This window comes from Dermacentor silvarum, chromosome 6, assembly GCF_013339745.2.
Source record: "Dermacentor silvarum isolate Dsil-2018 chromosome 6, BIME_Dsil_1.4, whole genome shotgun sequence".
In the NCBI taxonomy this organism is placed as follows: Eukaryota; Metazoa; Arthropoda; class Arachnida; order Ixodida; family Ixodidae; genus Dermacentor; species Dermacentor silvarum.
The window spans coordinates 169747043-169770644 of record NC_051159.1 but is presented as its reverse complement, the minus strand read 5'-3'; the positions used below and the strand labels follow the sequence as shown (position 1 = coordinate 169770644).

General features: G+C 45.7%; 1 protein-coding gene across 1 annotated transcript; it reads right to left on the bottom strand.

Annotated features, from left to right (window-relative positions):
• Positions 1–1254: 1254 nt before the first annotated feature.
• Positions 1255–21541, bottom strand: LOC119456384 (acetylcholinesterase-1). Its single transcript, XM_037718106.2, has 3 exons — positions 19780–21541; positions 5554–5703; positions 1255–2032 (listed from the first exon to the last, which is right to left on the bottom strand). The coding sequence occupies exons 1-3, from the start codon at positions 21342–21344 to the stop codon at positions 1867–1869; spliced, it is 1881 nt and encodes a 626-aa protein (XP_037574034.1). The 5' UTR covers positions 21345–21541; the 3' UTR covers positions 1255–1866.
• Positions 21542–23602: the final 2061 nt, after the last annotated feature.

Sequence of the window (23602 nt, the reverse complement as noted above, 5' to 3'; positions counted from 1 at the left end):
TAATAATTTGAAATCAATTTCGTAATTAGGCGGGTTGTTTCGATATATTTTAGAGATGTGTTTGTCGAAATTGTTGCTAGTTTTAGTATTTCCGCTAAGCAGACATGACTTCTCAACTCCTCAATTTCATAATTTCAACACGAAGCATACGGTGGACAAAGAAAAAGTTGGTGAAAGTTTTCGATTACATCTATCTGGAAATTGTGATACACCCGGCAAATAATGTCAGCATTTCCAGATAACTCATCTGAACAGGGCGAAATGTACTTCCAATATTATTTAAAGAAATCTATATTTAAACAAAAATAAGTATAAAGTTAAATCGTTTAACTTTTTTTATTGTGGAATAGAAGGCACATAGAAGTTACCGTGAAATATCTATAGAAACGGCTATAGTAAACAAGCGCAGAACATGCGTGTAGGAGAGAAATAAAGCTTTAAACGAACATAGTACATAGCAAAACATAAATAGCTGCTTCTGCAAAGCAACGAATGTACGGACAGCGTACATGTATAATCTCATGTGTGAAGTGCTCTATTAGCCGCTCTGATTGTTTGCAGGGGTAGCGGTGCATTGTGTGCATGTACAGCATCGTAACCTCGTCTATTACTGTGAATAAAGCTCTGCACATTACGCCTTTGCAGAGTCGTGACATAGCGAAGCTGTTAGCCTCTAGTTGGTGGGCATTTTGCGTGTCTGCGTCCATTAGCAAAAATGTGGGCCGATCCCGGAGGTAGTTCTATACCAGGACGACCCGCGGGCGAGGTGAAGCAGGCTGTAAGCTTTCCGCAAAGTGAAACGCGAAGTGCATACATTCTTTGGAATCACGCATACAACGTACGTAACAGCATTCATTTCAATAACGAACAAGCACAAAACAAGCATCCGAACCACATAATTGAGAAGGCACTCCTGACAACAACGCGAAGCATGTAGCGTTGCCGGCATACGTTTCCCGGTAAAGATTACTGTTGTGCAAGCTGCCGTGGCGACGGCAGCTTGCGACGTGGGGGCTGACTTCAATAGTATTACGTGTATAAAAGGACCAGCCTAACAACTATTTTTGTTGTTGTTGCAACACCGCTATGGGTAGGAAACGCATAGTTAAGACTCCCGAGGAGCAGCGTAAATACTAGCAGCGGCAAAAGGAAAAAAAAAAAAAAAAAAAAAAAACGCCAACACGGCCAGCGGCGGCTGGCTGTCATTACCATTACTCCCACTACTATCATTACTTTAAATTAGCATTACTATCATTACTCTAAAGCAATAAAGCATCTCATACCCCCCTCAGCAGTTGTAGTGGTGGTTTTCAACAGCTTCTCTGGACATTCACTTTCGTAGCGCTGGGATGGTGAGTAAATTTTTTTTTCGCTGACAGCGTCGCTTGTATGTATTTTATAAATTCAGTAATGCTTGAACAACAGCTTACAAATATGATCTTATTATAGCCTTGAGGTCAAAACATTGCTCTTTGAGTTGGGACATAGAAGCGATTTATCCCGCCGTCTAATGCATCGCGACAAGCAACAATAGAACTGAATTCGAAGAGTTCAATAGTAATAAAAAACTCACCATTTCTCTCAGCAAGCTATTCAGGCTTTCAAAGGTTTTTATCTGTGCCTTTAAATTCTTTTATTAGCGTTCATTTCCTCCCTTGACGCACTGGTGCGGCCTGTCGCTTTGCGAACATTTCTATAAGTATTATCTCCTTGATTTGGAGGAACGCAACAATTACTTTTTAAGATCGCAACTCACCTACCAGAGTTCTTGCTCAACACGTTAGTGATAAACATAGTACACGTCACTGCATTGCTTGTGTGGGAAATCAAACAACCAAACAGGCAAACAAACGAAGTGCAGAAAGATCAACAAAGTGTTAGGCCAGCAAATGAAATGAATAAAATGAGAGCCGAGCAAAGGAACGTAGATGGGCTCGTTGCAATTTCGCCCGTGTTGTCGACTTCGTTAAATTTCGTTTCTTCTTTTTTGCTTGGCTCTTCTTGATTGAAGGAGCGGTCTTCGGGCTTGGACCTGAATATAAACGGCGAAGGAATCGCATGTCACAAAAATGTTACATCAAGCTGCACTAAAGTAGCATATCTAAATATTGTTATTTTTCAAGGAGAGTGTCACAAAATGAAATGACATGTGACTACAGAATACGTAGTGTTGCCGAACACACTGCATAAAAAGAAGAGCTTTAGCGGCTATGCCAGATTGACAGCCCCTGTGCATTGGTGGTCCGCCTGGAACGAAAATAGTTTTTGCAAGTTCCCTCGAATGGGTCGTCAATAAAGAAGCAAATGCGTCATCTACGAAAATGTTTTCATGACGCGCTAACTTAAGAAGGAAAAGGAAACATGCAAGCGTGTTCCTCTAGCGGTGTATCATTGCACCCTTTGGGACTCACGTGATCGTGCGGAGAAGGGCTGTTCGAGTCGTCGTGAATTTTGCACCATCCTGACGAACACGTAACCTACCCGTTCTTTGACGTCCACTAATTTTTCCGAGAAAGTGCAAGAAGAATGGGGATAACGGTGGCTTGTCGAGAACTTTGTTTCATTCGATATTATACACAAGCAAGACGTGAATCGAGGCCGAAGTGGGGCCTGCGTGGTCCTTCGTTGCGCACAAAACATTCCAAAGATACAGTCAGCTGCGCAGTGCCATCTCTCCTGGCACGAGAAGAAAAAAGAAATCTCAATAACAATCACCAACTCATTACATATTACAAATGCATGTGGTAATATATTCTGTTGTGACAGTGATAATTTGTTTTGGCGTTGCATGTAAAATTAAGGAAAGTCGTCTAGAAAACTCGCTAGCTACAAACGAAGAGGAGTTTTTACAGCGCCTAGTCAACGCGGGGTATTCACCCGTCCTGCCTAAGTAAGGGTCACTTTAATTCTGATGGCATACATGTTCAGAAGCAGCACAACGGTGAAGCCATCGCAGCTCGGTTGGACTTAAAGATTTACTACATACGCCTAAATTTGCAATTAGTAAAGGAGCCTCATACGCGTACGACTTTCTTTTGGGAGATGGTCTTCAACCCATTAACACAGTTCTCAATGCGTGATTATTGTCATGCACTTGTGCTTGGCGTGTGCGTACGCCCCATGAGGATATTTTTTAGCAACACGCTAACCTTGCAATTGAGGCCTGTAATTGATCCGTCTGAGTTTTTCTTGCAATATCACGCATACGTATATTTAACGACACGTCCAGTAACCAAGTGTCTCTTAGTACTGCTCGAAGACGTGAAACATTCTTGCAGGCCATAACAGACCCTTCTAGAATCACGATGTGTTGCAGGCATTGCACGCGAAAAGGCTTTCTTCAGTGTAGGTACCCAAGAAATATAGAGATTACGTAGGGCGTCACATACGCCTCGCCTAACTAAGCGGTTTCGCCGGGAGCAAGCCTCCCTACCACACTGGATAAGCACCGAATCTGGCTATATGCCAGCATGGCCACATAACGCGGGACGTACTGATTACCCGCTCGGTTTTACATTTCACACTTTCTGGGATCCTGCCCAAGCTAATGAGATGACAGCGACGCATGCACGGGATCACAGTGCATCGATTTAAATAAAAAAAATGTCACAGTTTCGCCCTAAGGGCGAAGCAATGAATGCGATAGCAACGCAGCAATGTCATACGAAGTAAGGTGAGCGGCTTTGGTAGCAATATGAATTGTAGTAAACATGAGCTGATTAAGTAAGCAGGTGTGCTGCGGCGTAAGTAGACCGACATGAAGAGAGACTCGATGACCACGAGAAGGCGCGTGTGAAACGGTGGTGTTGATGAGAAGCGCTTCCTGTGGGCAGCGCGTGCGAAGGGACACACCTGTAGCACTGCACTGCCGACCCGGGCAGCATTGCATGTGTAGCGTGCGTTGGAAAATGTGGCCCGACTATTACTAACTGATTGAACAAGCGTGGTGTGAGCGCGCACAAACAAACATGAATAGATCACACTGAATGACTGCAGACAACGACTGTCAAAACGCTGGCAGCAAGCGCATACGCCGCACCAACGGGCGAAGGTACGTGCGGTCTATCGCTTCAACGGAAACTGAGCGGCGAATGCACGGCGCATAAAGGTCAGAGCCGTGTGGAGATAAGCGACGGTGCGAGCGAGCGACGAGCGCGGTTGTTGGCAGAGTAGAAGTGCGGAGATTGAGTGCGTTCGCTCTCCGTGATAGCGCGCGTCCCCGCACGCTTCCGCTCTGGCATACGGCGCGCGGCGGAGATTTTATCTATAGGGAACCTCACGGCGACGGCGACGGCAGAAATCCGGTTGAAGTGTCCATATAATTGCTATTGCAATAAAACGCACCATATATTGAATAGTAGCCTCAGGCATGCGGCTAGAAACCTTTCTACCATTTTTAGTCTGATCCGTACATATCCACCTTTCAAGGAGGCTTCGCACAACATGCGCGTTTGCGGCTCTGGTGGCGAATTATTGAACAGACTGTTCTTTTTTTTAATACTGAAAATATTCTTGCTTCTTGCTCTGTGCCGACCTCATAAGCAGAGGGCATTTGGTGCTTGCAATAGCAGTTTGCACCGTCTAGACTAGCCTTGCCATCAGTTACATCAAACCGCTCGTTACGCTTTAAGCGGTGCTGCTGGAAGAGAGCAAGCCAGCACATTGTGCAATAGCGAAGCAATCACTGATGTTGTGCATGCCGCCGGTAGGAAACCTGCAGTCCACAAAAAAGCAGGCAGGAGCAGACCCCGCCAGAAGTATTTATATTTGAAGAGGAAATTGAGCGTGTCGTTAGTGTGAAGTGCTGTTGGGGGGGATGGAGAAACACACTCGATGATGAAGCACTTTCCTGCAAGCTCTCTATGCATGTAAGAAAAATATACAGTGTACTTGAGGGCTCGTGAAATGTTCATTGCTACTGCCGTGACGTCGTCATCAGAATTTGTGAGCAACGATCGCAAGTTATTTTGAGGTGTGCTATACAAGCATAGCAATCTCCATTATCGGAAGACAGGCAGGTGAGGGCTAGTTTGGTAATATCGGGGCATACACAGAAGCAAGTGCGTTGGAATGACGTCTTCAGATAAACTATTCTCATGTTGAACAGAAGAAACAATTGTTTGTGGCTTTGGTATTCCCTAGAGGAGTTCAAAATGCCCATATACTCAGGATACCCTCGCACAACACCTTTGATTTCTGTTACTATAGCAAAACAGTTAACTTTACGTTGCGGGGGTTTCATCGCCAGGGTTGTGCTTGTGGCTTAAAGCCTGTTGCATATTTTCTAGATCGAGAATTATTCCTCTGTATAACCTTTTTTTTATAACAGACTAAACGACAAGGCTGAGAAACGAAACCGGAGGGTTGCAGCTGCATCATCTGCGAACACATTTATGTGGCTTAGTTCTCGTCCATGTTTGCAGATGTTTCATAACTGACAAGCCAAATATACCATTGTTATCTTGGCGCACCTTCGTGGCAAAAAAAAAAAAGAAATGGCACATGGCATGCCTGCGCTGTATACTTCCATGCTTTTCCACAACTTGTACTTACTCCCTGAGAAGCACAGGTTTCCACACTTCACATATCTTCCTCTTCGGCTCGACAATGGTCGTGTAGTTGTTTGGCTGAAGGTAGATCACCCATGGCTCATCGAACGTATACCGCGGCCACTTGCCACCAGTCAAGGGCACCTTCGGTTTCCTGGGAGGAAAAGAAGAGGTCTCTTGAAGAAGAAACAGCGCCGCATTGCGTTCTTTGTCAGGTACATAAATTCTCTCTGCGTGGCACCCTCTATTGTGTTGCAATTGCACCGCCGCGGCTCTAGTGCTTGTGCAATGTTGTCACGCTACCTCGACATTTCATTTGGCGCATTGTGCAGTCATTAAGCGAGCAGGGTTTTCCTTATTGCATTAGGGTTGTCCGTTTATGATACACATAGCTGCATTTCAGGAGCTCATATGTGAAATATTAGTCGAGTCAAGCTCCCTGCCGCTTTTTTTTTTGCTTGATAAATGCATTCAGTTTCAGTTTTTCAGCTTTCGGAAATTTCAGTTTTTATAGAGTATGTTATATAAAATGGCAAAGAAGTTAACCACTGGTTATCAATAGGGACGTTAGAATCAAAAGACGCAAAACTTCGTGGGTATAAAATACATGCAGACACTCAACCATTTCAGAGTCCTTGTGGGGTGCAACGCTTTAATCAAATTACTAAGTGCTAAAGTATGCGCTGTAAAACTCCACATGCAGTGCGCGCAGGCCGCAAAAAATTCACTACTCTCGTGGCTCCCTTGTGTCTAATGCGTCTGTGAGCATCTATATCAGTGTTATGAAATTGATAGGGTGATCGTATGTTATCAGCTCCTGTATTGGCTGATAGTTGCACAAGTGTTCACTGGGGAGCTTCACTGAAAACTACCAAACATCAACAAATGGCTAGGTCGGCGCCATGAACAACCGTGCCGAGTCACAGCAGCTGCAGAAACCCTGCTACTCTCATGGAGGGTTAAAATTCATTTTGTGAAATGAATACTGGGTGTCCCTGCACCCGCCGCGGTGGCCCAGTTAGCGAAGGCGTTGCGCTGCTGAGCACGAGGTCGCGGGATCGAATCCCGGCCGTGGCGGCCGCATTTCGATGGAGGCGAAATGCAAAAACGCCCGTGTGCTTGCGTTGTAGTGCACGTTAAAGAAACCCAGATGGTCAAAATTAATCCGGAGCCCTCCACTACGACGCGCCTCATAATCAGAACTGGTTTTGGCACGTAAAACCCCAGCAAGAAGTGCCCCTGCACATATTTCAGCAGCACCAGTCACGCAGGACCCGGTCGATCATGGTATGAAAATTTCTTTCACTAGAGCTTACGCCTGTAACAACTACTCTAATTCAATGGCTCCGTAGCCCATTGAAGCAGACAGAAGTGAATGACGCAGCTCGTGTTCCAAAGTTTGTCTTAAGCCTACAAGAAACCATTGTTTTATCACTTTCTTATTTTCATGCGTCAAAACATGCGTTGAAACTACACTGTTATTCTTCTCAAGCAACGTCTAGTTTTATAGGTGTGGGAATCGTATTTCATTGGGCATTCTTGCGCAATTTTCATTTCTCTATGACGTGGTAGCGACATAATTGGCTATTCATGACGATTTTGTACTATAGTTGCGTACTCTGAGTGTGCGTGCCAGCCCAAGCGCCTCACTGTTCCTGAACCGCGGTCCTGACTTGCGACTGTAGCTTTCCGCTGCTGAGCACGATGTCGCATCGGCAGCATTTCGAGGGCGTCGAAAAAAAAAAAACGTTTGTGTGCCATACATTGGGTGCACGTTCAAGAGCTCATTGTGGTCAAAATTATTTCGGAGTCACCACTACGACGTGCCTCATAATCGTATTGGGGTTTTGGCAGGTGAAACCCCAGGAGTTTTGAAAAAAAAATATTTTTGCTTGTAATAGCAAGTGAGATACGTCGCCTCGTCTACATTACTGGATGCTCTTGAAGTCCTGCCTGGAGCCAAACTTCATAAGGACGTGGTGGCGCAGCCCATCGTCGAGCAAGCTCGACCGTGCCTACGTGCCGCGCCGCGCGCTCTCACTTTCCGTCTGTCGAGTCTTGATGCTGGGCACTTTCGGTCGTCTCGTGTGTGTATATCTCCGAGTATCTGCCCGTTATCAGCGCCTGTGTCGTTCACCCTTTTTTTTTTCTCGTACCGTTCCGGTGCTGTTTGCTGTTGTATCGCAATGAAACTGGCAGGTCGCAGAATGCGGCGAGGAGGAGGCACTGAATCATCTCCTTCTCAGATGTACACGGAAAGTGGTCCTGACCACTTTCCGCGATCTGGGCATTTTGGCGGACGCAGCGATGGCGCTCACCTTCACGGCAAACAGAGCAGAATGATGGGATAGCGCGCACGGAAGCCTGATAGCTTATCTCAGGGCCATCACAGGGCTCTCCCAGCGCCTCACGTCCTCTGGGGCGTGACCGTGGCGCCCGCGCGCTATGTCGGCCAGCGGCAGGGCCATCAGACATACGATGAACTCTGTCTCGCTTGTGCCCTTTCATCTTTTATGTCTTTGAACCCTATCTTCACCTCCCTCTCCCGCTACTTCCGTCTTTTGCCGCAGGATATTTCAGGTGCCCATGTAGTACAATGTTGCAGAGTAGCTACGCTGCCCACGGTAAGATATTTTCTAGTACAGTAATTATATAAATAAGCAAATAAATAAATCGAACTGTGATGCATAACGACGACACTGGATGGGAAGAGCAGTGCCAGACTACCACGCCGCTGCCTTTTTATTGCTGTTACACGGGATGCATTTAGCCACGGAGTCATCGAGGCACGCGTGAGCCTCCGGTGCATGGTTGCATGTGGCTGCCTCTAGAAATCAGGGAACCTGCGTTGCACTTAGCTCCGTTCGGCGCTTTTAATGCGAAAGCATGGTATGCCCCATGAAGGGGAAAATCCGGCAAGCGTTCGGCGTTAACATCCCATGGTACCGAAACCCACGTAATCAACTGATGACATCACGTTCCCGGTGCTGGACCTGCTGCGGCTCGCACTCCGAAATTCAACACTGGACAGCCACGGCGTTGGACGGACGCCAGGGAGCACACCCAAACCATTGATTTTGCCCAATTCAAAAACTGAGTTGACCTATGCTTGAAAGCGACCTGGCCCACCCCCAAAATAACCTTGGCCCACCCCCAAAATTTGGATGGCCCACCCACAGAATTGGCTTTGCCCAATTCGACAATTGAGTTGACCCCCGTTCAAAACCGACCTGGCCCACTTCCACAATTATTGGCCCACACCAAAGTATGGGTGGCCCATCCTCAAAATTGACTTTGCCCAAGAGCACAAGACCAAGTGATGACGTCATGTGACAATGTCGCGTGACATAGACGTCGATACAGTCGACACGCCCAGAATGCTTTCCCTTTCAATGCACGTAAGAAAACTGAAGTGCCTCTGTAACTTTTCTCTGGTGCGAGCGTGGCAGCGTGAGCGCCTCCAGAGCCTAATGGTGGCCTCCTCTCTACCAGATGCGGCGTGGTGGTGCGGGCAAGGTCGATGCAAATAGGTCGCGAAGCTTCGGGTGAAAAGTGGTTCAGAACGAATTGTCACCGACATCAGCAAGGGTGGTTATGGGAACAGCGACTGAAGCGCGACTATGTTTTGAGGGAACACGCATTGGGAAAGAAAAAAGCGTTTTTTAATTAAAGCGAGACACGGTTAGATTCTTTCAACGAAAATAAAATTCCTAGTCAATTTTACATACGCGTGGCAAGAAAAAAGAGACAACTCTATTATGTTTAATCATTATCGATAAATACCTTTTTTCAGTGCCCACAGTAAGAGAGCCCACCGATAGAGGCGCGCGTTGACGCCGCTATCACTTGCAATGCGATGCAGCTCTTGAAGTGTGCAGAAAGGCGCGCTCGTAAAATTCACCTGTTACACTATGCCCCCCTCACATGTTGTGCTTTTTTGCTTGCCGACGTTTGTCTGAATTTGGTGACGCAGGTAGTTTTATTGTTTCTTAACCTGTTCAGTCAAACGTAGTGAGTTGCGACCGCCAGATATTTGTTTACTTTAGTTGTTTTCGTGCGACAGCGCTGGCCGACGGTCTTGGCGTCCGACGAAAGGTTGAGCACTCTACGCCCAAAGCGTTCGTCGGTCTACAAAGAAAGTATGTTCTGCGCAAGGGTGCGGTTTGGACACCCGTAGGGTTGAACTCTTCCTGCATCGCTTTCTGCGCTGCAAGCTCGAAACGCCCAAGTCGAATGACGGGGCATCTGAATATACAGCTCTAACGGCAGGCCTCCGAAAACAAATTTCGCGCCTTTGAGAACAAAATGACGCCACTTCTGTTTTTAGCGGATATGATGTCATATTATTTTCTCTTTTGTCGGAAGTGTTACTTTCCCACACAGATGGCGCTAAGCCCCATGAACCGCCGATGAACCGCTATGTTTTGAACGTATGGGCTTTTATGGAAGCCTCGCCACCAGGTATATTTACATTGGTGCGGGCGTTTCCTCGTGCTCAAACCAAGGTGCTGCACTTTTCGAGGCGCTCGCTGTTTAATCTGTCGACGCCGTCGGCCACTGCGATCGTAGAATCACCGCCCGTTGTGCCGACACGTGTGCGTGATTTGTCTGCTGTGCGCAATCATTTGGTTCCCGTTTTGAACTTGTGGCACCGGAAGGCTACGCAATTGACTATTTATTGCTCTCTGAGAGAATTGAGGATTCACGCCGTAATTACTTGGCTGTACATAAATACAAAAGCTATGCATAAATAGGAAAACAAATTGAGAAGAATATTTACTGTCACCGCTCCTTTACTGAGGTTTGCCGAGCCTGATGTTTCTGTGACGACTGCTACACTAATACCCAATTCAGACGATGCAATTTCGTGACACTTCGAGCGAGTGCACTTCAGCTCGCTGAGTGTCACATACGGCGTTGTGCGGCTAGACGGCAGAACGAAGTGGCATTCGGAATTGACGACAATGGCGATCTATGAAGCCATATGGGTTGATATGACTCTTGGCATTTGGAGTTTTAGAAACGGTTACTGTTTTAGTACGAAACGATGCTTACGTACAAAAACCCCGTCACCGAAAATAGAAATACCGCAACTAAATTAGCATGTTTTATTGTTTTGAGCAAATATTAGCAAAAACGTATCCTAAATTCAGAGTCAAAATAGCGGAGTCCGTCGAAAATGACAACATTTGAAAATACGAGAAAGTGGTCTTAGAATTAGTCCCGACTCTGCTGTGAGCATTTATTTATTATTCTTGACGCATTGCTATCGAGTCTACACACTTGAAGGCAGCGAAGTGAGTTCCTCGAACACACTCTCTGGCAAGTGCACCTAAGAGCAAGTATCACTAAACCTTTCCGCCTAACAGCCTGCGAGTGACACTAACGACAAAATGCACTCGCTCGAAGTGCTAAATTTGTATGTCTGACTGGAGCATGGGGTGTAACTATCGTTATTAGTATGTGCGCAGTATTCAGGATGTTTTATTACTGCTGCATGGCGATCTTTTTCACCACGTAACAGTGGCGTCACGTCTGGGGCCGCTCAGCTCTGAACGTGTCTACATGCGGACCCCAGACACGCGTCACGAAGCCTTGCAGAGCGTCCCTAGTTATGCGAAGAAAGGCGAACAATGCTTCGCCTGAAAACAACCGTTACGAAAAACAACCTTGGAAACTGTTATACTGCTTTTAACGGTATCACCGACGTTTGTTAGCAGCCATCTAGCCAAACACTGCAAGAAATGTAACTTTATACCAATGCTCGCTGAATGCGCAGCTTTAAGTAAGTACCTCCAACAACGCGAACGCCACCCATAAAAGAAGTGAAAATTGTGTCCGCGGCCTTTGGCACCGCGACACCACAATCAAATGTTTTACCTATCCAGAATGTGACATTTCACTGGTAATAGTGGTATCGTATTACCCTTGTCTGTTTCCTTCTACTGATGTTTCCTTCTACATGCAGAACATACTGACTTCGACACGCAATAACAATTGGTTGCTAGTCAGTGATGTGGTTTGTCTCGTCTAGTCATCGTCATCTTTTTTAGCGTTGTTTACAAGTCTGATGGCTTTATTTGCTTATACGGCAGCGTTTGCCTAAGAAATAGGGCTGAAGGGAATCAAGAAGGCGTTTGTAAAATGCATGCAGTATATTTGTATTGTTTTCTGGAGTTCAAATTAACCGTTTAGGAATGCTTTCCTCGTGCTCTTGGTGTGAGCGCGTGAGTATGCAGTCCAAACCAGAAACTCAACTACAATGTCACGAGTATTAGGCAGCCGCTGACGCAGCTGGTATATACGGCTCCACCGTGCTCACACACATATAACTGCAGCGAAGCTCGACAGTTCTATCTTTTTTCTTTTACAGTTATTTTCAGCTGAATATATGACAATGTAGCGAATTTCGTTTGCTATACCGTTCCATTAAGTGGCAACTTCTTTTTTTTTTTTGTAAGTATCAGTGTTCGAGAATTGCTTCCCTACCGGACAAAACAATGTAGAAAAATAATTATATATGCTATCCTCCAAAAGGGAACCATATCGTAACTTGATGACTTTTTTAGCTATAAACCAAATGGAACGTTCTTTTCTGCTAAAGCCTGAGTTGTATTTCCGTAAGAGTGTGTCTATACCTGTGTCCCAGTATGAATGCCCTGAGATGGAAATAGATTTCATCATTGTAGTGCCCTTGAGCCGATGGTTGTGTAAGAGATAAGATGATGTTAAAACAGTACTGCCATCTTTTCTGAGCCAGTGTTACATGGTATACCTAGCAACGTCTTAATGACCCTACAGGCTGAGACGTTAAGGCCGACAAGAGCAACTTCACGAACGTGTAGGTTTGCTATTCAAATGTTGGCTGGACACCAAGTCACTTGTAGCGTTTTATTTACATAATCCGCCTCCTTACATTCTGTTTTATATTGTAGAATCAAACCTGTAGCTTTGGATTCAAGTTTCTACTGCTTTTTTTTTTATCCCGAGCAGCCGGCACTGTTTTGCAGGTTCTGAAATTTGGTATGCTAGAAAGTGTGCGAACGTGTAATTTTGGCGTTTGTTATATACAGGCACCGCAAAGTAATGTAGTAAGGGCGCGACATGTTTACGAATTCTTATAGAGGAGTGCACAAGCGGAGACACGTAGCCTTATATACAGTATATTGAGGCTCTACACGGGTGTTTTTACTTTGCTTTCATTTCACCAGAATAATTAACTACGAGTCGTATATAGACGTCTAGGGTAAACAATTCGGCACAGACACTTAACACTGCTTACTTCGGTGAAATGTGTTTTTCCGCACGTTCCTTGTCCGCGAAAGCTCCCACCTGCACATCCCTTCACATTCTAGTAGGATGCGCTGAGTGGTCTCCGAATTTTTGCTGCAGCATGCGCATGCCTCATCTAGTTACGAATATTTGCTCTAGTATGTTGTTTTCGGCAACCAGCTCGAGCCTCAAATAGCAAGGCACTTCCCTTCGTGTTATCGTACAGATTTTCCCTTCTAATTTCTTTCTTCACATTCTTGTAAATCTCATGTTTTGTTTTGTTTTGTTTGTTTACATTCTTTGCATTCAATTCCCTGTCTCTGTTTCTATTACTTTATTTCGGGTGACTTCTGTTTGTCTATTTACACTTTCAATTACCCTGTACATGGTTGCCAACTTTCTTGACCTCTTCCTGTATTCTGTGTCCACGCTTTTGAGGTAGATATACTTGTGCACTTTAGCCGCCCATTATTTTGATCCATGTTCCGGAGTCTTCAAAAATAATTTTGTCTCGGCGCTTCTGTGACTTCAAACGAGGTCAAACCCATATCACCCTACACTGCCTCATTTGTAGTTTTGCTGTGGGCTCCCAAAGCCAACCGACCTACCGATCTTTGGTTAACTTCCAGCCCCGAGAAGATATCCGATTTAAGCACAGAGAGGCATTTGCGAACGTTAGCGCTAACACCATTACTCCTTAACAGCGTCCACGCACCACCTCATATTTAATGTGGCCCCAAAGTGCTCTATGTTTCATTATTGCTACATTCCGCTTCCCCTTTATTTTCAGATTATCTTGGTGCTTGAGTACGTCCTTCCTTCGTTTATGTATACGCCGATGTATTTAAGTTGCTCGACTATGTGTATGACTTGCTGTTGAATTGACACTACGTAATTAGACGTCTCATTATTAAAAAAGATCGTATATAATGCGAAATCATTACATCCCCATTACGCGAAAATCCGTCGGCGTAGTCGGCGTGACCGAAAGATGGTACCAAAAATGGCCGACGGCGTAAGAACATGTCACAAAATGCTCGAATTGACGTCCAATTTTTCAGGGAGGTTCCTGTAAAGAAACTAATGTCTTTGAAAAGAAATTTGGTAAATTTAGGTTTAGGGTGGAAGTCGAACTCGTGGGTCACCGGGGTGCGGGCGCCACGGTGACCCCATGGTTCTAGTTGACTAAAGGTTTGTCTACTGCGTGCGTCATTGCACTCGTGACGGCGCAGCCAATGGGGAGGACCTGGCTCCACGTTATGACGGTATAAAATTAGTGCATAAAATAAAAAGCATTAATGTCCAATTGAACGACGCTGAGCGGTCCTTCGAATTACGAGTTTCTCGCGGGCAAGTGAGCACGTTGAGACGCTTGGTGCGTTTTGATTTGGCCTTACCGAGGCGCAGTTAGAACGCTGGCATGAGCTTGCGCAGACAAGGAACGCGGGAAAAATAAATCATTTAACCAAAGGGATGATAATGCTTTTGCATTACCGCACGTAAGGCAGCCTTAAGTATCTCTGCCGAATGAAAAAAAAAATTATACGCTCGTTTTATACACTCAGTGCGTGGCGCCACCTCCTCCTCATTGGCTGCGCCGTCACGTGTGCAATGACACACGCACTAGGCACACGTTTAGTCAACGAGAATCGTGGAGCCGCCATGGGCGCGTTAAGTTAGCGCGCTCCGAGCTCCAAAGGAGCACGCTCGAGTGCGCTCGAGCGCGACGCCTTCGGAGCTTAAATTAACGGCGATTTTCGCCGACTGCTTTCGGGCGCACGAATGCGCCGACTGGCGAATGTTGTGTTGCTTCCGCGACCGCTGTCGCATTGCGCGTGCGTTTTGAAGATGGCGCCGCCGATAAACACCCTCCTGCAGTTCTTGATAGACGATGAAGAGCTAGAAGAACTTGACGCGCGGCGACTAACGCAGCAGCAGCGGCTTATGTATGCGATGCAAGCTGTTCGTGCTGATCTCAGAGGATACCCTAACAGAGGATTTATTTCTGCTCCGCGGTATGCTGACTGATGACTCATTGCCGATCGCAAGAGGACGAAAGCCTTATGATCCGAGGCATCCAGGATTATGTGATCAACCTTGTGCCCAGATACACGGACACACAATTTAAAGAGCAGTGCCCCAACATCTTCCATGATAACATGAGAACCTGAAGAAGTCATACACATGAACGTAGCGACGAGAAGGCGCCAAACTGCGACTGTCCTGTTACGTACCTGAGCGTCTGGCAAGTAATGATCGGGCCGTCATTTTCGGCTCGTGATAAGCTCACACCGCGCCAACGCGCGAAGCAGGCGCCCGGCTGCGCAGCGGCGGCAGGGACGAGTGGGCAAGGAGCATGGATTTGCATAAGTGGAAAGAGTCGGAAACACGTCATTTTTCCGGAAGCCGTAGCAGGTGCGCGCTCTCGCGCACCGTTTCCAGGGTGGAGCGCGTAGAGCGCGCTCCGTAAACACGCACCGGAAGTCGCTTTTTAGCCGTTAAGTTTAAAAGAGCGCGCTCTGCTGCCTAGAGCACGCTCGAGCGCCTTAACTTAACGCGCCCCATGGCTTCGGGGAAGCGGGCTCGTCACGCACTCGCACGAAGGCGACCGGGGTTAGATTCCCACCCAGACCGAAATTCACCAAATTTTATTTTCAAAGCCATTAATTTACTTTCTTTACAGTAACCTCACTGTGAAATTTTACGCCAATTCGGGCAATTTGTGACTTGCTTTCACTCAGCTCTTTGCGCCATTGACCATTTTTGGTGCCATCTTTTGGTCACGACGACTGCGCCGACGGATTTTCACGAAATGGGGCATATAGTGATTTCGCATTAATACGCGAGGGTGTATGCGGAAACTTGACCTGCGGGATCTTGAAAGCCTAGTGTTTTGAATGTAGTTACTGTTCTTATGACGCTGAACGTATTCATGCCAGCTTCAACATATACGGATAAGTGAAGTGTTCCCACACTATTGTGTGACATTATTCACGGAATTGGTGTTACTTTTCTCACTGTTTTCATACGGCTAAAAAGTGCATACTTAGGAGTGCGCCAAGTATCCGAGTTTTGTTACGCTTGACACTGATTTGTTTAGAACAGTTCGTGTTTATATTTCGTTAACATAGCAGAAATAGTGTCACGTTGTCGCGACGGTGAAGAATTAGACCGTAACACAACGGAGATCCACAAAGCTCCCTCTTTGCTGGGCGAACCTGTGCCGACGAAAAACGTGCTACACTCGGGCAGAATAATAGATACGAGATTATGCGTCAATGGTCAAAATCTTATCTGCAGCTTAGACGCATCGGATATTTATACTTGACTCATCGAAGGAAGGGGGAATAGACCGGAAGACAGGATGGGACTCATCGAACGTTCCAGCGTAATAGCGGGCGCTGGGACAAGTTCTGAATGTATACGACACTTTCCCGCTACGCATGACAAGGTTCGGGGACAACGCAGACAACAGCAGAATCAGCTACAATAATCGAGACTGTTCTGATACATGCTGGCGCGTCTTGCGCCGAGCGATAACGTTTAACATTTTTTAGCCGGTGAAAAGCGCCCACCGGAAAAGGATAAACAAATGAATGCACGTGTCAATAGGAATTTCAAAGCCGTATGAAATTAGTTGACCTCCAGCACCACCTAAACAATGCCGGATGATAAATAATAAAAATGAAAACAGAATGCGACAGTGGTTTACGGATGATGGCGGATACAAAATGATATTTAAGTGAACTTCGCTACCTACCACACGACGGACAAAGTCCCTGGTTTTGATTCGCGAACCACGCATCACTTGACTACGAGTCATAGAATCAGGTATCTTGTATAGTACGTCCGCGTACTCTGTGGAGCAATGATACAAATTGAGTGCCGACTTACCCTTTGATTAAGGTGGCAAACGGACGAGTTTCTTGGTAAAAAAAAAAAAAAAAAAAAAAAAACATAATTGGGAGCATCTGACGTCATGACATTTGTACCGGGGAGCATCTGGGATTAGATCTAGCCTGCCTTATACTTCCAAACTGGGGCGGTGTTGCACGTAATTGGCACAAGCTGTAAGGTATAGAAATAAGGCCGTTACACGGGTGTTAATTCAAACCAAAAACAGCGTGTGTACTGTTTTTTTTTCAGACGTGCTGATTTTCTATGACGTAGGACTGGTCGCGGATTTGCGAAGAGGTCACTTGTTCGCGTAGAATTGATGTATTGATTGATTGATTCACTTATTGATTGACTGATTGATTGTTTGCGAGCTTTAAAGCCCTAAAGCAGCACACAGGCACTAAAGGACGTAGAAACGTGACAATTCTGGCAAGCTGGCGGCCTTCTGCGGTGCTTGAGTCACAACGCAAATGCAGGACACAGGACAAAGTACGCCGCAAGGAAAATAACGGGTGCTATTGTGGAGGCCTCCGTATCAATTTGGACGATATGGTTCCTTTAACATCCATCCTAACAGCAATGAACAAGTGTTTTTTGGAATTCGTCGTCATCGGAATGAGGATGCCGCGTCCGGAATAAAACGCTCGACTTGTTATCAGCAGCAGGTGAAATTTCACTGAGTCCTCGCTGCGGGTGCAGTGTGGGAGCGATGAGTTCCGTTGCGTTAAATGTAACGGGTGTCCGCCAGAGTCTCACTGCAGTGAAATGCATACAATGTTTTGCCAGCAACTTAAATATTGCGGGGGAATGATTATGTTCAGTAAATGGACTTTGCTCTAGCTGAGCGTGAAGTCTTCAGAATACTGTTTACTTCACAAAGACATAAGTTGGGGAAAGAAACGAAATTCTGCTGTTTTTTGAGGGCTTGGTAAAAGAAATCGCAGTCGGCATGTCCCACTCTGATGACCGGTTGTCACGCACGCCTTATGGATGCATGCAAAAGGCGATGTCGTGTACAAAACAACGCATGCTCGAGAGGTTCATGTGATACTTGCACAACCTACAAAGTGGACAGGTTTTCGCAAGAAGGCATCTTTTATGGCTCCAATTATGTCATCCTCGTGTTTACGTGCGCTGAGCGTGCGCAGTCCTCAGCTTCTGGTCGGAAGACGATCACGATTTTGCGTAATGTATCATAGCATGAGATGATAATTTGTTGAAGCAGTGCTCTGTGTGCCGTCGTAAATAAACAATATATAATGACCACAACCACACAAACTGACGTCACTGTATCTATATTAGCGTATATGCCATTTTTTTCATTCCATCTATTCCTTTCTTTAGCATTCATTCTGCACGAAAATTAAGTACAAACGCAAGGACAAGCGCAAAATGCCGCTGCTTGCTTTACTTTGCCTTTCACAGGAAGCCTCTGTACCTTGGTTTGCTATGATCTTGGTTTGAAGGGTGACCTTCGCATTGATTACATGAACATAGAACGAACATGTGCAGAAAAAAAAGTGCTCGCTCATTAAAAAAAAGGAAAATATACTTGTATCAGTGCCATTTTTGCACAAATGATGTATAAACTAAACCATTACACTCTTAATGATGCATAATAATGAGGCAGAAAAGCGTCCCATTGTTGCGGCATAGCAAAATGCGATTTACATACACTTGCTTTCTAACTGCTTGTAGCCGTCGAAATCAAAATTAGCACCAGTTTCGAGAGTGTTTCTTAAGACGTAGTATGGTTTATGTGCGCCACATTGAAAGCATCTAGACTTGTTGACATCATACATTTCAGCGCTCACGCCGATTTTCGCTTTGCACTTTGGCTTCGTGCATGCGGTAATTGTTGTTTTCTTTTGTTGGCGCCAGGAGCATTTGTATGCTTTTCATGCAGCTAGTTGGCCAATTGCGCCTCAAGCTTAAAAACAAAAGTATGAACATCATCTCACCGCAAGTATTTATGACATCACTATTTAGAATCTATATATCCTCGCGCGCCGTCGCTTTTTGCGTCGCTTATGAAAGGCTCTCAATTATTAAATATATGACACGCGTTACTAAAGTGAAATCTAGCGCTTAAAATGTTACTTCATAGGTGTAACAGCACTCAATAAAGAGTTGCAAAGCCCTTCAAAAGTCGTAAGGTAAGCGATGACAGTATGAAAAAATGGACCGGCTGAGTAAAAAGAAAAAGAAATAGAAAGCTTTATATTTTTATACACTCAGCCGTGCTGCAACAGTCGCCAGTAGTTCATGAGACGAAATAAATGTGTCAGAGGGGTTGAAATGCGCGGGTCTAAGTACTAATTAAAATAGGATGCATGTGACGACATCCGTACTTACAACGGGTGTTTTATCTTATCGTTAACAATTTTTGAATCGCCTGTGACATTTGGCACAAATGTACTTGTTGAGCTGGAATACTCTTAGAGTAAAACGTTTCATACGCTGGAAATCAATACACATAATAATCAATTAAAAAGGTTCACTAATTAGCTTTTAAACTAATTACTTTAGCGCACATATTGCGATGCATGAATTGAAGCCAGCGAGCTTATAAGGCACATCAACTTGGCACAAATTTGGAAGATGCACCATTTTTGAGATAAGCGCAGTCAAACTAGCTGCAAAAATGCGCAGTTCCACTGACTTTTTTAACAAAACGCATTTTTATGCATTGACGCTGAAAAGTTACTGAAACACAAATGCATTTCGTTGCAAAATTTGGGAACACATATCTAAAAACTGGTGTCATCCTCAGAATTCGTTCCAAGTGGATATGACTTTAAAAGACAGCAGCTATAATCATAAATTGCAATATGTGGCATAATTAGTCTAAAAGTTATTTGAGAAATTTTGTTTATTAGTCACATTCCTTTTCAGTTTTGGGGAAAATAATGCCTGACTCGAGACAGTAATCTCGCTCAAAAATTGAAATTCGGCTAGATGTACACGGGTGATACTTACAATTCTGCTAACGATAAAATAAAACGCCCATATATACGGATGCACTCTTTACGGTATCCGTCCTATTGCCAGATATGCTCACCCGTCTGTGTAGAAGGTTCCCCAAGCAGTGACGATTTCCTCCATGAAGCTTTTTTCGTCAGCCGTGTAGCGCGCAGACGAAAGGGCCTCCTTACCCATCGGTCCCAAGGGCGCCGTGTGGCGGGTTGTGTCGTTCACAAACACGAGTGATCCCGTGGTGAAGGGAAGGTCGTCACTGTGCGCGACACCGAATGATTCGGGCCAAAGGCTGTAAGAAGGACGATGAACGAACACGTATCGATAAACGCTGACGCCCTGCTGCTGAGCTAGGATGTCAGCCATGATTTGTGACGGGCAGTAGAATGTGACGTCGCCGAACATTTCTGCGAAAATGGTCTCTACTTCCTCGGGCGTCTTGCGTTTGTCGTCAGGGCCACCAAAGTATGCTGTTGCGATCCTTCGGCTTTGCCACACAGGAATGTCCAGCATCTGCGCCATGACCAAGATGGCCACCAGTCTATACTCGGCCAAGATCAAGTCCTTGAATCGCGGGAAGGCGAGCTTGAGGTGACTGAGAAACACCGGCCCTTCATTTTTGACGGTGCCTAGCAGGATTTCAGTTGTGCCCAGGTTGTTGTAGGCGTCTACAGACAATACCCTCGCCGGTAAGAAGTCATCTCCGTCGATGGGTGAGAACATTTGCTTGATAAAATCCACTCTCTGGACGGTGTCAACGATACTCGAGGCTTCCATTTTCTGAAGGCAACTCAAAATCTGTTTCTTTTGTTCGTCCAGCGTCTTGCTCAAGTCGTAACAACCAAGAGCTCCGGTGATAGTGGTAAACTTTCCAACACCCCTGAAAAATAGGCCTATCACGAGGGACAGCGGGCTTCCGCTTTGAATGACGATCCTCTTGAACAAACCTTTGCTGTGGGGCGAAATAGCTTGCAGTCCAACGGATGCTGCCCCTGCACTCTGCCCACTTAGCGTTACTTTATTTGGATCGCCTCCGAAGTTCCGGACGTTGGCCTGTACCCACTTGAGAACCAGGTTCTGGTCCCAAAGACCCATGTTACCAGGAATCTCTGAGCCTTCTAGGGAAAGGAAACCAAAGATGCTCACTCTGTAGTTGAAGGTCACGAACACCACGTCTGTCAGAGCCACAAAATTTGCAGGGTCGTTTAAAAAGAGCGACGAGTCAGCCCACTGAAACACGTTACCGTCAAAAAACACCACCACTGGCAGGTTTTCTTCGCAGGATTGCGGCGTTTGACAAGCTGACGCTGGTCTCCACACGTTCAAGTACAGGCAGTCTTCGGAGGCGCTTGAATAGTTCAGGGTGATACCGGCGAAAACTGGCAGGAGTAGCTGTCTGCAAGGCGTTGGTTTCTGGGTCGCTTGGTAGGTACCGTTCCATGGCTTGATGGGCCGTGGTTTCTGAAATCTTAGTTCTCCTACTGGCGGTTCCGCGTAAGGTATTCCGAGAAACGCGTCAACTTTCTTGCCGCCTATCTCAATACGCGTCCCAGCAACGTTACCGCTGTTGGTGATGGCCACCGGGGCTTCAATTTCTGCTGAACACTTATGGAACAAACAGAGGATTAAAAGGACTTCGGAGAACACCATTCGTAGCACGCCTGCGAGAGTGGGTTTTCTGTAAGGACAGCCGAACGTCAGTTCTTCGCATGATGACAGGCTTCACGAAATCGATCGCACACTTGCTGCTTCGAGCGAAGACTCCAACCGCGAGCTTCTTGTGTGATTGTGACCGGCCCAGGTATTTTGTCTTGCTGGGAACGAAAATGTTGCTTGCGAGTCTCCCATTTCTCTGACAATTTGCCAAAACAAGGAAGTCGTGTTCTTGCGTCAAGGGCACCGGTGACTCCGAGGTCAATAGAGAGAATCGCTGCCTTCAGCTACGTTATACTGGCTTATGGCGGTACTTCGCAGGTTATGTCATCTTTCCGGCTTCTTTGATGATACAACAAAATGAGATATATGACGTCTCTCTCACATGAATAGGTGATTTTCCTTTCGTTGCGTCTTTTATACCAGCCGGCCCTTTATCAACACATACTGTTGGCCATATTAGCGGGAAGACGGAAAGTACAGGGTCATTGAATAGCACGCTTTATGACCGCTTTCATTGCGACACCTTTACGCGGCTGTTGCGTGTTTCCAAAGATTTGTCCAACGGTGGCTTTTGGCGCTTTTCATCAGGCTTCAGGGGAAAAGTCAAACCAAGAAGTGCGCCTTTTCACACCTTTCTAAACATTTTCCTGGCGTCACGCCCCACTCAACTGTTTGGTTTGATGATTCCTTGCTTACAAAAGCGAGTTAGGTGCAGTCGCAGAGGCGAATGTGTGATCCTGTGTTATCACTGTAGGCAGCTTTATATTACGAGCGAGCTCTCGTGTTCTAACTCTGACTGATCGATTTCATCCTAAAAACGCCATAAATACTCGGTGTTAACATATTTGTGTCAAATTGATGCAAACCTATGAATACTGGCTCCTAGAGCGTTATTTTTGCTGAAAGCTGCGATAATTAGTTACTGGCACTACGAAACACAGTTGCAAGGCAAGGCTAATGAATACGAAGGTATCAGCGCGAAATGCACATGATGGGTGCTGTACGTAACTCGCTTTGCTGCACAAATGATTACACGCATGAAAAGCCACACTCGCCGTCCAAATTTTAAACTACGTGACATATCACTCAAATCACCCCTCACGTGGGCACACCATCATTATCTTTTTCATGTAATCATCTTTTACGCCCGATTGCATTCGAAAGTGTTCAAAATTAGTTACACTTAAATCTCGTTATAGCAAAACGGTTTATAACGAAATAATGGAGATAACGAATGAATCGTAATTCCCCTTGAAAGTCTTCATAGAAACCCACGGGTTTGAAGTTTCGTTTAAAAAAAAAATTCTATACTGATTAAGGGATATAACGAAAATTTTCGTTACAAAATGACAATTAACCGCCCGCTTTGCACACAAAATACTGATTTATTAAAATGCGCGGCGCTTTGCGCGCCTCTTAATGTACCAGTTTAAATCTCCCGCGGCTGCGCTGCACTGGCAACCACCAAAGCTAAGCCAAGCTGGCCAAGCCTAACTTCTGTTAGCGCGCTGTGCGCACTCGTCCGCTTTGTTTCGGAAGCGGGCGTAGGTCGTTCAGCCTGTTTGCTTTTTACGCCGTGTTGCCGGTTACACGACAGGGAAATGACTGACGGTAGCAGCTGCTCGAAACAAAAACGGAAAGTTAGCGCTCTAGATCAAAAGGCAGCCATAATTAGAGCTGTTGCATCAGGGACGAAGAAAACGCAAGTGGCCAAGGACTACAATTCTCAGCAGCAAGAAAGTCATCACTGGCGCTGTTGACTTACCTGTAGTGAGTACACCCTCGCATACAATAATTAGCAGTATAATAATTAGTGAGTGGCTATAACGTAATAATGGTTATAACAAAAAAATTCGGCGTTTGATTGACTTCGTTATAACGAGATTTAAGTGTGTATGCTTTTTGTATGCAAAGGGCCTGGTATATCAATGTGCCCTTTTCAGCCTTATGGGCATGCAGCACGCTGCACCCAGTGCATGTGTGCTTCGGCGTAAACTGGTGTATTTTGCAATAGTCTACAAGGACTGCATATCACCTGAACTTGTGCGTAATGCTCATCTAGCCTGTCAATACAACACTTCCCGGTCTCACCAATGTAACAATTGCCATATGACAGGACTATAATATAAACAATCCCTTTTGTGCGCGTCATGAAGCGTGAGGCACGCCAGGCGCATGCCACGCCATTCGTCACTTCAAATTGTCATCCTCACAGATCTTTGAGCTGTACATTTTTTTATTGCTGTACCCAC

Excerpts from the sequence above, each read along its gene's own strand:
- LOC119456384 (XM_037718106.2), bottom strand. The coding sequence starts at position 21,344 with ATGGTGTTCTCCGAAGTCCTTTTAATCCTCTGTTTGTTCCATAAGTGT. Across the intron at positions 5,704-19,779 it reads GGAACCTTCTACACAGACGG|GAAACCGAAGGTGCCCTTGA; the intron begins GTGAGCATATCT and ends TTTTCCTCCCAG. Across the intron at positions 2,033-5,553 it reads AAACCTGTGCTTCTCAGGGA|GTCCAAGCCCGAAGACCGCT; the intron begins GTAAGTACAAGT and ends GTTTATATTCAG.